The following is a 19,230-nucleotide window of genomic DNA, read 5'->3' as shown; positions in this document are numbered from 1 at the left end:
ACTACTTCTAATTCCTGGTGCTGGCCCCTTTTTGTTATTATTTAAGAGCAGTAACCAATAACTTTTTATAATAAACCACACGTACTTCTGTTACAGCTTCAGAAAATGTTCTACTTTACTTCTCATATAGTACAGATGATGTGAGAGATATAACATTTACATCAGGACAAAATGTGTCCCTACCATTACCCCTAACATAACTGGATTTAATACAGACTTTATATATTTTTTTTAGTTAAACACACACCCTCTTGGTTTTGGAAAGATACTGCCTTGATGACGCAAATGCTGACACATCTGTTCTTGTGCAAATGCTGATAAGTAAACTGTCTTCAAGGAAACATCTTGTGGATTAGAAAAGCATATTCTTAAACTTTCTTAGAAAAACATGTCCTGTTGTCAGTTCTTTAAAGAAAGCAAATTACATTCTTGTCATGTCTGTAAGAAGTCAGCTTTCTTGATGTGTGTGTAATACACTCATAAGCAAGTTCCTTATTTTTTTTAGCCACAGTCATTTAGTATGGATGCCAATCAGATATTACTAAAATCTGTTTCTGCATTTAAGCAAGCTTTATTTTATTCCTTATTTATGTTGCATATTTATAACAAAGTTACATTCAACCTTAATATATTGTTGAGCATAATCTTACAAGTCCCTCTTTTTATTTTTAATAGAAAACACATTAAGAAACAAAATCTTTAGTCTTCTTTTGATACACAAGTCAAAATGCAATTGTACATAGTTAATGCAATGATATCAAGTATTACTACTAAAACTGAATGTATTTAACAACTTTTTCTTTTACAGAACATTTTCTGAAAATATTTCATCAGTTATGAGCTGTCTGCTTTAGTTTTATTTTTTAACTTGATTAATTTATTATTTTGCAATCACAGAAATTAATTTATGACTTAGTACTCTTTTATTAACTCTCTGCACCTGTTGAATTAACTCTTTACTTTTATTAATTATTTTATATCAAAAGATTAGAAATAGACTAATATCTATAACAGACAAAAACTATGTGTTACTCCAAGCATTTATACATTGCTGAAAATATAGAGTTTCAATGTCATTTTAACTATAACATTGTGGTCATGTCTCTGAACTGCCCATTGAAGTGAACATAAAGTAATGAACTGTTTGAATGCAATTATTTCAGTATATTTAATATTTGAGGATTAAAAAAAAACATGATTTATACACTAAAGAATGCTATGTACATATTAGTCCATTAGCTGTATGAGTACAATATTTTAATATAATTTTCCTTTAACTGGGGTATCCAATAAAATTCCAACTTAAAATCAGTGATAATATCACAACTTGACAAATTACTTTTGAACTTATTACAATGTATCCTGTACAGTATGTATTTACACAGACTGTTTGCTATTCATGCATTTCAATCTAGTAGCTATCCTAGACCCAATATTTTTAAACATGGTTTTTCACACATATTTGTTACTAGACATTAATTTCATTTGTACTGGATTATTTTGTATTTGTACATACAAAGACTATAAAGTACACTTAGTCCAATTTTACAAATTTAGTAACATTAACATCAAGCAAAATCTTGGAAAATTTTTATGTTTCTTTAGAAGTATCTAGTGAAATTGCCACCAGAAGTAACTATGCTTTTTGCATACCAACATTGTCTTGCCAAAAACATATTAAAAATAGTGATCATTCTTGCTCAATTTTTACATATCTTTACTTTCTGTTGTATAGCTTTAATAAAGCAATTTTAAGCCATCTCTTGTATAACGTTACAGTTTAACAGGTTGTAAATACAATTTAATACTAAACAATACAATAATAACTAGAATGATAGCTATTAGCAACTTGTAAAATATCTTATCCTGTCAGGTTTAATCTGTTTAATGCACACTAATACCTGTTTTTCCCTCCCCCCGAAAGAGTATTGTCAAGAAGGAATGAGTTATTATTTCTTCTTTTAGCTTTATTTTAGACCCTTTTGCAACACATACTGCTCACACAGTCAGTGTAAAACTAAGAAAGTACCCCTCCCCCTGTAGTATTGCACTATTGTTTATTTTCTTTATAATGAGAATAAAAGTTACATTCTACCTTAATACATTGTTGAGCACAATCTTACATCAACCAGGAAAATCAAACTGCTCTGTGTGCCCCAGATACGTCTCCACTCAGAATGGGCACTCCCATCCTTCCCTTCCAGTGCCTCAGCCACCTAAGCCACTAATCAAACCCTGGTCCCAGAGTCATAGTCATGGTTTTATCACTCTATGCCATGGCACTGGCTCACAAAACAATTTTTATATTGATTAAATTTAAACTGCAGTGTTATTTACTACTTCTTTTGAAAACAGTTTGTAAAGCAAGAGATGATTGTCTTTTATGAAGGTGGTTGGTATTATGGGGAGAAGTCTGAGTTTAATTGTTTTAATTAACACTGGTATAGTGAATAAATTTAATAGATGGACACAAAAGAATACTGCTGCACTCTTCTGCATTTAGGAGTAAAATTTAAAGCATTTTAAGAAAGATTTGTTAATACAACAGATGGTGGAATAGAATTAAAAGGAGAAAGAACTTAGGTTAAACAGAGGGTGAGGGGAGCTCTGTTTGATCTGTTGAAGAAATAGTGATCAGAAATGTTGCCAATTTTTGTTTTTTTTTTGGTTGATGAATAGATTAGGGTAATTTAAAGCTGACTGCAGATTATGCCAAGTATGTTATATCAGCTTCAACATTAAACAGATGAAAAACTACAATCACAGTGAAAATTCATTATTAATATATAATGTTGCATAACATGCACTGCCAACCTGGATAAAAATAAGAAACCAAAACTGTGCATGTGTGCAATGAACTAAATCATCATCGGCATCATCCCCCTCCTTTTATTCCCATTTTCTGCATGGGGTTGGGGTGTCGTGTCAACTGTCACCTTCTCTCCCTTCTTATTCAATGCCACTCTCTTACTTTCTTTGACACTCGTGCCTGAATGTAGCAGGTCTTCTCTCACACAGTCCATCCACCTCTTTGCTGGATGCCCTCGTTTCCTCTTACCATCTTCCTGAATGTTCCAAATCTTCTTCACCATTTTGACTTCTGCTTTTCTGCATAACTGCCTGAACCACCGTAATTTGTTCTCTTTGATTTTTTCTGCAATCAGAGCTTGGTTTGGTTCTTACGCCCTCATTTCTTTGCCTGTCCCACAATACATCCTACCACCTGTTTCAGGCACTTCATCTCCATCACCTCTGGCTTCCACAACTGCTCTACCTTTAATGATCAGGTGTCTGTACCATACACTAGTACTGGTCGCACCACTGTTTTTTACACCTTACTTTTCTGCTTCTTTGGCATTCTTCTGTTGCATAAAAAACCCCTGGCATTCTGTGTCAGTTGGCTGCAGCCCCTCTGAGTCTAACTTTGACCTCCTCATTCAGGCTTCCCTTCCTCCCATCTACTCCTTCAAGATGCTTGAAATGTTGTCCTGCTCTACTATTTTCCCTTCTAACTCTATTCTCAGCTTCTTCTGATTTTCCCTATTTGCTGACATTAGAACTGTCTTATCTCTACTCGGTGTCATCCCATCTGCCTTCAGTTTTGTATTCCATTCCACTATCCTTTGTTGAAGTTCTTGCTCAGAGTCTACCTGAAGGCCACATCATCTACATAAGGCAACTCTGTTGATCAGTCCCTTCCAACCTGTTTACTAGTGTAGTCCATCACCAGGATGGACAACAGTAGGCTCATAGTTGAACCCTGATGCACACCCACTCTTAACGGGAACTCCTCTGTGAAAATGAACATTTCCTATGTCAGTCATTTGGTCTTTGCAGATAGCCTGCACTAATTCCACTAATGTTTCCGTGACTTCAAACCACTGCAGGATTGCCCAAATCAGCCTTGGGAACTGTTCATATGCTTTCTCCAACTCTAGGAATGCCCAGCCTTATAGCTGAAATACTGGTACGTCCTTAAAGATCATTTGCACATAACCCACTTGCCTCCACTACTGGGGATTTAAGGTATTATACAGTGAAGAATCTATCTTGCCGGATCTTTCTTGCAGTTTTCACTGAATGCTTGTCTATGTGACTTTTTTACCCTTTACTTAAATGTTATTTGGGATATTTTGCAGGTCCCCAAATATTTATAGACATTAGGCTTGATTTTAAGCTTTGTGTTTCTAAAGCATAACCAGACAATCTAGTTATGCTGTACTGATGAGGTCAAATGAAAAGGCTGAAATATGCATATCAATAGCTGGTGGCTTTTGGTTTTACTGGCCTAAATGTACAATTAAACACTTAAAAAGTAAAAAGTAATGGACACTCAGAAGCCATGTGTTTGAAACAATGACATGTCCTTAAAAACTCATTTGCATATATCCCATGGTCCTCCGTTACAGGAGGTTTAAGATATTGTACAGTGAAGACTATAGCTTGGCAAGTTCTTTGCTGCAGTTTTAACTCTGTATATAGATACATATAAGTATATACAAATATCTAACCATTCTATATCTATATATGTATGTACATATACATACAATAACTAGATACAGATGGACAGAAAGCTACATAGTTTGACAGATATAATCAAGTCAATGGAGTCCATTATTTTACAAAGGTGACTAGGAGAATAACTCTTGCCTAAAGATAAGATGGCAAACATGGGCAACTGATCAACATGAGAATCCCAAAAATGTGAAGGTGATTAATGAATTAAACAAGCTGTGTATCTTAAATGAACTGGACCTTCCCTTTAACTGCCCAAAGTCTGTGTTCTTGTTGCATTATCTCCTTGATCCAGTCTTCCAGATCTTACTATTAACTACCTACATTTGCCATGCTAATCCTGAAACTGGAAGCTTACAGCTGTATTATCAATCAGGTGAGATTAACTAGTTAGTTGCTTGGCTGCTGGAAAGTCAGTTGTTCCTATGGGAAGCCAAAATGAACAACATTAAATTCCCAGAGATGACAGGATAGATAATGAATGAGATGCTTTGGTGCACTGCCAGCATTAGTAGTACCCATGACGCCCATGCACTGGCCCAAAAATCAAGGAGCCTCAATCCTCACCACTAACGCCAGTGAGGGGCGTCCACATTGGGAAGGATAACAAATACATACACAGTAAAGTACAATTTCCCTTAAGAGCACACAGAGAACACAGTCAGTCTGGGGCTGGTTTTTCCCTTTCTCTCCAGATCTCCAATAAGACTCCCCACTGGCAAAACTATAGGGTCCAGATCTCATCCTAGTGGTCAAGCTAAAATCTCCAGCACCCTTTCTGTGAAACCAGTGCTTTGTGTCCCTGCCCATGTAGCGGACACACACACACACACACACACACACACACACACACACACACACACACACACACACACACACACACACACACTTTGAGATAAGAGTTATATACAACCACGCAGATACTCCTGGGGAAGGCTGGCACAGGTTCTCCAGCTATGCCCCTTCCTGCCAGACTATAAGGTAGTACCAGCTGCTGTCAACCACTAATATCAGCTACTAAAAAGACCCCTGCCAAAGGGTGTCTGATTATTACTGTGCAATAATATTATCCAAATAGTAAGTGTGACCCAGGGCTAAAGCTATTGGAGTGGCTTGGTCAATATCACGATATACATGCAATGTACTCAAGAGCTTAAATTATCTATACACAAAACAGCCACAGTTGAAAGGTTTAAAATATTTAATAACAAATAATAAAAACACAAGACAATACTTCTTACTACACAGTGCTAGTCAAGAGTTCAGAGATCACAGGAAAATGCTTATAATACACAAGAATATTTCTGACATCAATAAAGAAAACAACTAGACTAAACTTACTATTTTCTGCCTATATCTAAGAACAATCACAGTTCTAAATAAACTTACAAATAGAGCAAAGCAGAGTACTGGTGAGTTGTTGTTAGCTTTAGACAAAATCCAAAATGCTCCTTTCTTTTTGTTCTTAAATTGATAACACATCCTGCTGACTCATTTTAGATTACATCATTCTTAACAATTCTCTGGTTTCCCAGGCTAACAGAAACTCTACATTTACATTTCTTAGTAAGCTTGCACCTGGTTAGGAAACCACATCAATTAAAGACATTATATATGTAAAATCTAGCAATTAACTCTGGTCTCAAAACAATTGAAAGAATCTACTGGTTCAGACACCACAGCTACGAGCCCTGAGATCAAACAGTCATAAAATGCTTGACTTCTTTCTTACAGCAGAGTGCACTGTTCTTACATTTTTGCAGTTCAACATCTAATATATTCTTCTTACATTCAAGAGAACAAGCCTATGGGTTTTATTAATATTTACAAAGACAGAATTATCTACAAAATTCCATCTAGCTAAGCTGGCAGCCTTCAAATATCTTCACATCCCCCCCCCCCTGAGAACTCAAGCTAGTTTTTCAAGTGTCTTTTGAGAAATGTTGCTTGAGAGGGTTAGGTCTATCTGAGTATACCGTACCTCCTTCCCTGTCATGACAGCCCATCTGCGTTGGCATTGCTACTCCCACTGCTATGCTGCACTGACATATCATATGCTTGCAACCCTAGGCTCCATCTTAGCAACTTGGCATTTTGCTGGCTGGCTCTGTTTAACCATGTTAGGGGATTGTGATCTGTCACTACAGTGAATTTTCTTCCATAGAGATAAGGCTGAAGTTTCTGCAGTGCCCACACTATGGCTAGACATTCCTTTTCTACAGCTGCATACCATTCCTCCCTGGGTTGAAGCCTATGACTGAGATAAACCACTGGGTGCTCTTCTCCCTCTGAAGAAATCTGGCTAAGTGCACCCCCCACCCCATGGTTTGAAGCATCCACCTGCACAACAAATTATTTGCTGTAATCTGGACTGACTAACACATTGGGCCACCCAAAGCTTCTTTAAGCTTCTGGAATGCCTGCTCACATGCTGGGGTCCACACTACTTTATCTGGCCTTTTTTCCTTGTCAGGTCTGTGAGGGGAGCAACTGTGGTACTATAACTGGGGATGAACTTTCTGTAGTACCCTGCTGTCCCTAAGAATGCCCTCACCTGCTTTTTGGTAATAGGTGCAGGCCATGACCGAATGGCTTCCACTTTGACAGGTTCTGGCCTGATCATACCACTCCCCACTCTATGTCCCAGGTAGGAGACCTATGCCATAACCACCTGACATTCGCTGGGCTTAATGGTCAACCCTGCCCTCTGTAGTCTGCCCAGCCCCTCCCTGACATGCTGAAGGTGCTCTTGCCAGGAATGACTGTAGATGACAATATCATCTAGGTAAGCAAGAGCAAACCCTCCTGCTCCTGCTAGGATATGATCAACCAGCCTCTGGAAAGTTACTGGGGCATTTTTCATCCCAAAGCGCATCTTTGTGAACTCATACAAGCCAAAAGGAGTCACAAAGGCTGACCTCTCTCTAGCACTGGGTGTCATGGGCACCTGTCAGTAACCCTTGGTAAGATCAATGGTGGTAAAATACTTAGCCCTACCCAGCCACTCTAGGGCCTCATCTGTCCTAGGCATGCAGTAAGCATCTGACTCTGTGTGACTATTTAATTTCCTGTAGTCCACACAGAACCTGGTGCTGCTATCCTTCTTTGGCACCAGCGCCACTGGGGAGGCCCAGGTACTGTTGAACTCTTGAATTATCCCTAGTTCCAACATTTCCGGTATCTCCTCCCTCAGAGTCTGTTTAACTCTCTCAGGCACCCTACAAGGGGCCTGCCTAATAGACCTTTGAGGTCCTGTATCCACCTGGTGCTGCACCAGGTGGGTGCACCCTGGCTTCCCAGTGAACATGTCCCCAAACTCCTGTAACACTGCTCGGATTTCTCGAACCTCAGCAGAAGATAGCTGATGCGACACTGCTACCCCTTCCACTGAGGTGTCAGTCCAAGCCTCACTGAGGAGATCAGTCAGCAGATCTCCTTTAGACTCCTCCTGCAGTCCACTGCAAATACTCAGCACAAGGGCCTCCCTATCATGGTAAGGTTGCAAAGGTTGCATCATGTTAACATGGTACAATTTGTACTCCTGCCTCCTGCCTAGCAGTTCCACCATGTAGTTAACACCACTTACCTTTCTTACCACCTTGTAGGGTCCCTCCTAGGCTGCTTGCAGCTTGTTGTGTCTGACAGGAATGAGAACCATTACCTGCTGCCCTACAGCATACTCTCTAGCTCGAGCATTCCTGTCATACCAGACCTTTTTCTGCTGCTGGGCTTCTGCCAGGTTCTCCTGGGCAAAACCCATGAGTTCCCCGAGCCTTGACCTGAAGTTTAGGACATATGGCACAACAGACTCCTTGTGAGATTCACACTCACCTTCCCACTCAACACAAATTAAATCAAGAGGTCTTCTCACCCTATACAGATACAGCAACTCAAAGAGTGAAAACCCTGTGGATTCCTGGGGAACCTCTGTGTACGTAAACAACAGATGGGGCAAATATTTGTCCCACTCCCTCTTAAACTGGTCTGCAAATACCTGCAGCATGAACTTGATTGTAGAATTTAACATCTCAACCAGACCATTAGTATGAGGATGGTAGGACATGGTATTCAGGTGCTTCACCCCGCAGTACTTCCACAGACAAGCCAGCAGGTCGGATATGAAATTGGCACTCAGTCAGTCAGTATTTCTTTTGGGAAACCTACCCTGCTGAAAATCTCTAACAAAGCATTTGCCACCTTTTCTGCCTCAATGGAGGACAAAGTTACTGCCTCAGAGTATCTTGTAGCATAATCTACTAGCACTAGGATATACTTTTTCCCTGTGGAACTTGGGGTACTCAGAGGCCCCACAATATTCATAGCTACTCTCTGAAATGGCTCTTCAATCACAGGCAATGGCATCAAAGGAGCTCTCGCCTTGTCTCCTGCCCTGCCTACCTTTTGACACTGCTCACAGGTCCTGCAGTACCCTGTTACATCTCTGGAAATTCCAGGATAATAGAAGTTCTGCATAATATGTCTCTTTGTACATTTTATGCCCATATGACCTGCAAAGGGAATGTCATGGGCTATGGCTAGAAGCACCAGATGGTACGCTCTGGGCACTACCAACTGCTATATCCTCTCACCTTCTAGCCCTCCCTCACGGGTCCACTCTCTATACAGTAACCCTTTGTCTCAGTATACAGATTCCCCCTTCCCTTGAGAATCAGGTGCCTCACTAGCTACCTGCCTCAGGCCTTGCAATGTAGGGTCTGACAGCTGAGCCTGTCTCAACTCTCTCTTTGTAACTCTTCCCAGCTCCCCTTCCACAGAAAGTCTGGTATCCTCTGACAGCAGTGCCTCACTGTCAGCCTGGGTACTACTACTAACTTCTACCTTTGCAGTCACTCTGTCCAAGGGAAGATCAGTACCCACAAGCAGCTGTGGCTTACCTTCAGTTTCACTGTTACAGATTAGCTCCAGCCATGAAGTAACCACCTCACCAGTCCTGGCTGCAAGTATGCGGTCTGACTGGGTCTCCCCCAGGCTACCAGACCCACATGCTTGTCTCCAAGCCTGACTGCATGTAACTGCATGAACAGATGGTACTGCATTATCAAAATCATTCCCTATCAGGACATCTGCAGGGATATCCTCAAACACACCTACTTGCTGGTTTCCTTTTCCACCCTCCCAGTCAATGTGAACCCTAGCCAAAGGTATTTGGAATGAGGTCCCTCCTAAAGCTCTGACTGGAGTATACTGCCCAGGCAAGTAGTGCTTCTCTGTAACCATTGCAGGCTTTACAATGGTTATGTCAGAGGCTGTGTCTCTCTTAGCAATGGCCTTTTTGCCATTCACTACAATAGGATATAACCTCTTGTGACAGTTTGGTACCCTTGTTGTCTGAAGGCAACCTACTATTGGCATTTTGTCTTTCCCACTTACTGGCTCCCTCACCTTTTGTTCCCCACCTTGCCTCCATGGATATCTGTATGCCACATGGCCCCACTGGTTGCATAAAAACATTTAACCCTAGGTCCTGGATGTGTACCTGGACTAGTGGCTTCCCCTGCTACTGGCAGATTATGTTGGGGCAGTCTGGGCTGCCCACCATGGGTTCCTTTAGACCCATGAGCAGTAGTGGGGGTCCCTTTCCTGTGCATGGATGCCCTGCTTGCTAGGTATAGGTCTCCCTTCTTCCCCAACTCATCTGAAGTAGCACATTGTTTATCAGCTAACCAGATCCTCATGTCCTCAGGCAAAGTGCTAAGGGCTTGTTCCCTCACCAAAAGGTCTGCCAGCCATTCAAAAGTGGTGATTTGACATCCACTCACCCACCTATGAAAATAAGTGCTCAGTTCAGCAACATATTCACACGCACTTTCATCTGCCTTACATCTATGCTCAATAAACTTTTTCTTAAAAGTTTCAGGTGTTAGCTTAAAAATTTCTAACAAACAATTCTTTACAACATTATAGTTAAACAGTCAATGTCAGACATTTTGAAGAAAATAGTTACAGCTTTATCATGGAGTAAGGGGGTCAAGAACTGTACATCCAGGGCCTTTGGTCAACATCATACTGTTTACATATCCTCTCAAACTTATGAATGAAACTATCAAAGTTATCCCCCTCTGTAAACTGCAGAAGGCATTTACTGACCTTTTGTGCTTCTGGGGTCCAGTTATTCACTTCCCCATTACCTCCAATACTCTGGTGAAGAGTCAGCATCTCCTTTTCATACTGCCCCTGCCTCTCCTTTTCCTCAGCTTCCAGGTATAGCAGTTTCTTATTCTCCTCAGCCTGGAGATGTCTCAGTCTCTGCTGTGTCTGTTTCCAAAGGCATGGTCTCCAACTCAAGTCTCTTTAGCTCCAGATGGATTTTTAAGTCCTCTGCAGAAAGGTTGAGCTGTCCGTTTTGTGAGTGTTGTACACCTCCACTGCCAGTCTGATCATCCTTCTGATTGCTGTTTTCAGATGCAGCTGTGACTGGAGCTGCAACCATGCCTGCTGTAGTCAGGTTTCCATGCACCAGTCCCTTAGCCTGGCACATTTCAGCCAAATGGCTCCTTGACAGCTTGCCATACTCCTCTGCTGTCATCCTTGCCTGCTCTCCCTGACTAACTAACCTAACAAAAAAAAATAAAACAATTGTGAACTGAACTCTGAATATTAACTGCGTGGCTGATTTAGAGTACAAAAACACCTTCAGTGATCACTGTACACAAGCTACAGGAATTCACTATCCACATCACTACAAGCCAATTGCCAACCAATTAATATGTGGTGTGGATATCCCACCACAGCCACCAATTAATATGTGACACCCTTGCACTGGCCCAGTACTCAAGGAGCCTCAATCCTCACCACTAACACCAGTGAGGGGCGTCCACATTGGGAAGGATAACAAATACACACACAGTAAAGTACAATTTCCTTTAAGAGCACACAGAAATCACAGTCAGTCTGGGGCTGGTTTCTCTCTTTCTCTCCAGATCCCCAATAAGACTCCCCACTGGCACAGCTATAGGATCCAGATCTCAGCCTAGTGGTTAAGCTAAAACCTCAGGCACCCTCTCTGTTCAACCAGTGCTTCCTGTCCCTGCTCAAGTAGCTGACACACACACACACTTTGAGATACGAGTTGTATATAACCACACAGACACTACTGGGGAAGGCTAGCACAGGTTCTCCAGCTATGCCCCTTCCTGCCAGACTACAAGGTAGTACCAGTTGCTACCAACCACGAATATCAGCTACTAAAAAGGCCCTTACCAAAGGGTGTCCGATTATTACTGTGCAATATTATTATCCAAACAGTAAGTGTGACCCATGGCTAAAGCTATTGGAGTGGCTTGGCCAGTATCACTATATACATGCAATGTACTCTACAGCTTAAGTTATCTTTACACAAAACAGCCACAGTTGAAAGGTTTAAAAATATTTAGTAATAAATAAAAAACACAAGACAATACTTCTTACTAAACAGTGGTAGTCAAAAGTTCAGAGATCACAGGAAAATGCTTAAAATAATAAATTAGAATAGTTCTGACATCAATACAGAAAACAGCTAGACTAAACTTACTATTTTCTATCTATATCTAAGAGAAATCACAGTTCTAAATAAACTTACATATAGAGCAAAGCAGAGTACTGGTGAGTTGTTGTCAGCTTTAGACAAAATCCAAAATGCTCCTTTCTTTCTGTCCTTAAATTGATAACACATCCTGCTGACTCATTTTAGATTACATCATTCTTAACAATTCTCTGGTTTCCCAGGCTAACAGAAACTCTACATTTACATTTTTAGTAAGCTTGCACCTGGTCAGGAAACCACAGCAATTAAAGACATTATATATGTAAAGTCTAGCAATTAACTCTGGTCTCAAAACAATAGAAAAAACCTGCTGGTTCAGACACCACAGCTCCAAGCCCTGAGATCAAACAGTCATAAAATGCTTGACTTATCAGCGTTCTTACCACAGAGTGCACTGTTGTTACACTTTTTCAGTTCAACATCCAATACAGTCTTCTCACATTTAAGAGAACAAGCCTATGGCTTTTATTAAGATTTACAAAGACATAGAATTATCTACAAAATTCTAGCTAGCTAGGCTGGCAGCCTTCACATATCTTCACAGTATTAATAACTGGGAAAGGTCTCTTCAGAATAATGGCAGTAAAACTGCAAGGATAATTACATTAAAAAGGAGCCAGAGATTTTCAGGAAACAGTTCAGAACCACTTCTCAAGTGGAATGGTGGACATACTGCATAACAACTTCCTCAAGAAGAAGATTTCAAGAGAGAGCAAAATGCTTCAGAACAGAAAATGGAAGACACACAGAGGAAACATCATAGTATTCAAGCAGTTCAAATATTCTGAAAGTCATACATAAGGATGCTGAATTATAACACTGCAAGATGAAAAAGCCAGAAGACCATAATGCACTTTTATTTTTTATTTAAATAAGGAAATTTTCTGACAAAACTTTGGACCACAAGGGAGCCACAAACAAGAAATGTGTATCTCATTTTCCCTGCTATATGATACCAATGCAGATCATTTTATTGTCGTTGGGTCTTCAGTGTTTCGTATCACAAACAGATCCCCAGAAAATACAATGTTTAAAAGACAGAAGGAAAGATACACTTACCAGTAGACTAGGTCTGTTAGGATAGGTACTGAAGTATTTCTGAACAAAATGTTTGCCCAAAAACTCGAAAATCATCTGTCTTTGATAAGGCTCTTGCAGATGAACCTCTACCTCCAGAGCAAGAGCAGAACTTACTTCTTCATAAACCTGTAACCAGAGCAAAATGACACCATAAATATGCTACTCTAACCAGAAAGATGATTGCTTATATATCAGGATATGCATCCTCAGAGAAATATTCTTCTTCTTTCCGTTCTTTTCTGTATTCAATTGTAATAGATGTGTTAGTGCTATCTATGTCAATATATTCAGGTCATCCAACATTGAAATAAAGTATGACAATGCTTTAGTGTTTGTGTGTGTGTGTGTGTGTGTGTGTGTGTTGTAACTTGTACTTCTTATGTAGCACAATTGTGTCCATAACTCATAGTATGTGATGTATTCTGCAGTACGCACAACATGCAAAGCTTTTTATATAGGAAAAACATCTTGAAAATTAGTAGTAGGATGTATGTATAAACATACATATACTATGAAACAGAAAAAAATGTTCATGATGCTTTGGCAAAGCATAGCCAGCAATGGAGGACTGCAAATGTTATCACACTTCACAAGGGTAGACCATCAACCAGCCCTGGAAACTACAGACCTATTAGTCTGACTAGTCTAGTATGCAAAGCTGTGGAACAAATTATCATGGAAATCATGAACAAAGACCTTCAGACACTATACCGACTCAATTTAGCTTGGTCAAGGGAAGATTGTGTCTTCTAAACCGGGTGAACTTCTTTGAGAAGGTCACCAAGGCAATGGATGAGGAGAAAATGATGCATACTGCCTACCTGGACCTGGCTAAGACATTTGATACAATACCCACTAAGATATAGTTGACAAACTCACCAAACTGGGAAAAAAAACGATCTAACTCACTGGGTTGCTAGCTGGCTCAGAGAGAGAGAACCCAAGAAGTCAAGATTGGAGATACCACCTCCACTAAGAGACCAGTCACTGGCAGGGATCTCAGGGCTCTGTGCTGGGACCACTCCTATTTGGCATCTACTTCTCAGAGGTAAAGTCTAATGTCAAGGGCCTTTGGCTGAACAAGTTCACAGGTGACTGCAAATTGGGAGCTATCACAGATTTCCCCCATGACACAAACATCTTACAGGAGGGTCTGACACATACAAATGACTGAAGCCAAAGTCACTGACTAAAACTCAATGTCAAGAAATGCATTATAGTGCCTTTTGATAAAACTGCCACCCAGGCTAACTACTCCATTGATAAGACACCCCTAAGAGTTGACCCAGTAGTCAGGGATCTGGGAACATATGTGGACAGTAATCTGGCCTTTGACCAGCATGTTGCCAAGGTAGTAAGTAAATCAATTTATTGTCACCCAACTTACAAGTAAGTGCATGGGATCCAAGTCCAAGGAAGTGATACTGCCATTTTATTCGGCCCTTGTCAAACCCATCACTGAGTATAATGCCTCCTTCAGCATATACCTGACCAAACATACGCAACAGCTGGAATGCCCACAAAGGTTCCTTACCAGGGAATCCAGGGCATAAACACATTGTACTGTATGGATCACCATAAAACCCTATCTCTTATACTCTGTCTCCTACAGGTTACTGAGAGGCGATCTATGACTGGCATACAAGGCATCCTTGGATTCAGCTCTGATGGACTTTTTGCACATCTGCAAAATGAACAGCATTAAAACCATCAGATCCAAGGATTAAAATTTTAGTGTGATATAAATGAGATATGTTAACAAAAGCAGATATATGTCTCAGAGGATCCCCATATTCTGGAACAGGCTCCCCATCCATGTGGAGCAGAGTCCATTCCTAACCCTATTTTAGTATAACCTTGACCAATGAATGAGAAATCGAAAATTCACCCGGGTCTGATCCCTCATGAATTTGATAGACAGAGTCAGACAGTAATGCCCAAACTAACACCCCCCACAACCTCTAGAAATTTCCCAGTTAACATACACCCCTCATAATAAATCCCCATGATACACAGGGACACAATTAGGTTGGACTGCACGGCCAGGTTTATAAAGGCCTTGGTGGTCATTAGCCTAATATATAACTATGAACTACAAAACTGTGTGTGGGTTTTAAAAAATTTATTTCCCATATGGTGGATGATATTGTTGAAGATGAAAGAAGAACAATAGCTCAAGGAGCACCAGTCTGAAATTAAACTAAATGCATTTGTTTAACCAGGTCTCAGAATGTCTGTTAACTACAAAATGTGCCCTGGGATTCAGACAGGGTTACCAGGATGGAAGCCTCTTTTCTGAGTGGATCTATTTGAATTGACTGAACGTCAATAATTTTGAAACCCAGTCCATCGAGACCACAGTTTTGAACATTGCATTTGACGAAAGCCAACTTAATTGAAGTTCAACTCATCGAATAGTCAGCCAGCAGCTCAGCTTTGCGCACTAGATAAATACATACATGTGCACGGTGACGTCTGAGTTACTGATCAACTATAGTATTTAATGACGGTGTTCATTTTGCAGATGTGTGGTCTCAACTGAGTGGGCTTCAACATTCTCGCCATTCAATCACTTGAAATAGATCATTCTGAGCAATACGTGAACCACTGTCCCACTACAGTTTTTCTCTTGAAGTTACCATAGCACAGAAGGCAGTCTTGCTGGTCAAGCTGTATGAAAATGTGTCAGTCTAGGAGATAAGGTAATCCAAATTAGCCATGTGCTCTCCCCTTAAATGATGATGGCAGCAGAATACTGCAGTAGAATGAGTCAGAGAATCACTTTCTCAAGATAATTTTCTCACAGGGAGGAAAAAGTAAACCTTCACCCATTCATACTTATGGGAGTGGTCGAAGCTTGCTCTGCAAATACAGGTAGGTATCAAGACACTATCCCTGACAGTGTGTGTGTGTGGGTATGTGTGTATTTGAGTTCTAATGTATGTGGGAGAGGATGTGAGTGGTTCCGTGGGAGTGTGTCGGTAGGAGGATGCTTGCAGCTGCGTGGATATCTGTATGTGTGGGGGTGAAATCTGGGGACATGTAGTTGTGTGCATGGGTATCTGTATGTGACTGCACATGTGTATGTGTGTGTGTGTGTGTGTGTGTGTGTGTGTGTGTGTGTGTGTGTGTATGCACCTGTGTTGGGACTGCCTATGCCACCATAATGCGTTGGCTAGTAGTAAGAAGAATATTAGCACAATCAGGTCTAACATACTGTTTGATTTAGTGGCATGGTACTTAGCTGCTAATCAGATGAACCCCTTACAACTTTATCTTCTATCTGAATCAAAGACTTTTGCCATTATGCTAATTGACAAACCCAAAATTAGCACTGGTGGACAAAATCTCTCAGAATCCCATGGAATTAAAAAAAAGTTTTGAAAACGCAATGTTATTTTAAAAGTTTTTACGTATGAAGGATCTTTACAGAATTTTTAGAAAGGAGTAAATAGCTGTGTTTATTGGTATTTTTATATCATGAGATATTAATTAATTTGTTAAAGTCATGTAAATGACTTGTAAAATCAGACTGTAGAAGTATTGCTAATACGACAAAAAAGATTATCATTAATAAGCACTTTTTTATTTTCTCTTTTAAGTTTTGTTTGTTTCTTCAATTTTCCATTGCTGTAGGTGATTATTCCAGTTTTCTAACATCTTATTAAAATGTATGTTTGTTCTACAGGCAGGCTTTCCAACCAGTCACACCTAGGCATAAACAAAAAAGACCTGAATTTTGAATGTGGAGACATCAAGTTCTTTGACAACAATCTTAAACAGAAAGGTCAAAGTTTGCTTTGTACAGCATCAGCAGACAGGATCATACTCTAATAAGTAAGGATTTCTATCACCCCACTTCAAATTCACTCCTCAATTTTTCTGACACTGTCCTGTAAGTACTCGTATCAGCAGCACTCACAGCCATCTAAGTCCTCCCTAACCTCTATCTCAGTATCACTCAGTCACGTTTATAGCATTTGAGTAAGTCAACTGATCCATAGCATGTAACTTGAGACCATCAAGATGCCAAACAATCACTGCTCATCAAGGTTCTGGGCCTCAAGGCTGGACAGTTCATTCCAGACTTGGAACCTAGTTCTTTGCTTAGCAGTGATACTGAGTTTACTGTCATGCTAAAACACAGCAGATGTACCAAATCATTACTCCCACTAACCATAACTGCCTTTTCACCCAGGGTTGTTCCCCTTAAGTAGTTACATCCACCTAATTAGATGCTAGTAAACAACTTTAAACCCCTTCCCATCAGTACAAAACATGAATTACCCCGCACTGCTGCAGCAATGTCATCCACTTTTTCCAGTATGACTTTAATCTCAGACTTGCCTTGGAGTTGCCTTTCTATTTAAGGATCTAATTTTCTTCCATACATGTGTGCATTCATTCACTCATTCATTTATTCATTCTTTCGGCCATTCTCCAATTACTTGCATAATTTTATTCAGGAATGCAGGGTGGTTGAAGTTTACCCCAGCAGCAATCATGCAGTAGATGCAAAGCAAAAGAGCAAATTCTGAAAGGGGCGCTAACTTGTTGCAGTGCGCACATATTCATTCTCACATGATGCATACAATGGCGAGTAATATGGATGAATAAGAAGTTATGTACCTACCATAACGTTCCATGTTAGTTATCTTCTTCTTGCCTTCTTTCTTGCTGGATGGGTTCGGAGCCGACCCTCGGCTCCGACTCGGCCAATACTAAAGCTCGAGAGCTTATTCCACTGACTCGAGGCTCCCCTATATCCCACAATGCTAGGCGGTAACTACTCAGATCTTGTTTGATAGCTAAAACCAAGCAGTTCTGGTCTCCATAGAATGGAGAAGAGAGAAGAGAGAAAAATAACCCACCTCTATATATAAAACTGTAGGTAAACTACCACAAACATAAAAAGGGAGACTAGAGGTGGTAGAACATGTGGGAAGGAAAAAATCCCAATGGAAGATCCCAAATATTCCTATCGGTCTGTTCAGGCTAGGGGGAAGGAGGGTGGGACGCAAGAAAGAAGGCGAGAAGAAGACAACTAACATGGAACATTATGGTAGGTACATAACTTCTTAATGTTAAGTTGTCAATCTCGCCTTCATTCTTGCTGGATGGGACCGCGTCCCTAGCACCTTACCCCAGGTGGCCTATCGGAACAGACTCTTGAGAACAGTGGAACCAAAGCTGGCACGGTTTCTGGAGGCCATATCCAATTTGTAATGCAAAATAAAGGTATGAGGAGAAGCCCATGTGGCTGCTGCACAAATGGAATCTATTGGTAGCCTGTCCTGAAAAGCTACAGATGTAGCTAATGCCCTAGTTGAATGAACTCTAGGTCTTGAAGGCAGTTTTTGATGTCTGATTTCATAGATGAAGGTAATTATAGAGGTAAACCATCTTGATAGGGACACTTTAGTAACTGGAAGGCCCAATTTCCCTTCCACATAAGACAGGAAAAGCTGATCAGATTTCCTGAACTGTTTAGTCCTGTCTAAATAATATCTAAGTTGGCGGTGAACATCTAGAAAATGTAACTTTTGTTCTGACCTGTTGGAATAATCAGGGAAGAAGACGGGGAGATCAATCGTCTGGTTTAGGTTTGCCTCAGAGGAAACCTTAGGCAAGAAGGACGGATTAGTCCGGAGGGACACCCTGTCTTTATGGAAAACTAAGTAAGGAGGACGACTGCAAAGAGCATGAAGTTCAGATACCCTTCTAGCTGATGTTATGGCTACTAGAAAAAGTGTTTTCCATGAGAGCAACTTAAGAGGGCATGAAGCCGCTGGTTCGAAGGGGGGGAGAATCAAGGATGCTAGGACCAAATTCAAGTCCCATTGAGGTGGGGGATCTTTGATTGGGGGCTTGAGCAGAAAAACACCTCTTAAAAAGGCTTTGCAGAGTTTATGGGACATGATACTGGAGTCCGAGACACCTACATGAAAGTTAGATATAGCAGCTAGTTGTACTCTAATGGTAGATGAGGAAGAGCCTAAATGAAAAAGCTCTGCCAGAAAGTCTAGGATAGACTGGATAGGTGCAGCGAAGGGGTCTATATTTTTTGATGCTGCCCAGAAGGAAAAACGTTT

At 40.6% G+C, this 19,230-nt stretch overlaps 1 protein-coding gene across 1 annotated transcript in view; it reads right to left on the bottom strand.

Moving 5' to 3' along the window:
* LOC122787969 overlaps positions 1 to 19,230 on the bottom strand; it is a 1,400,032-nt gene that overhangs the window by 1,082,204 nt on the left and 298,598 nt on the right. Inside the window, exon 2 of the mRNA XM_044054898.1 lies at positions 13,118 to 13,264. Coding sequence (XP_043910833.1) covers positions 13,118 to 13,264 — 147 coding nt within the window. The remainder of the gene's footprint in view (positions 1 to 13,117; positions 13,265 to 19,230) is intronic.

Source organism: Protopterus annectens, chromosome 13.part0 (assembly GCF_019279795.1).
Source record: "Protopterus annectens isolate FY-2018-M chromosome 13.part0, PAN1.0, whole genome shotgun sequence".
Taxonomy (NCBI): Eukaryota; Metazoa; Chordata; order Ceratodontiformes; family Protopteridae; genus Protopterus; species Protopterus annectens.
The sequence above is the reverse complement of the archived record's forward strand: the minus strand, read 5'-3'. Positions and strand labels throughout refer to the sequence as shown.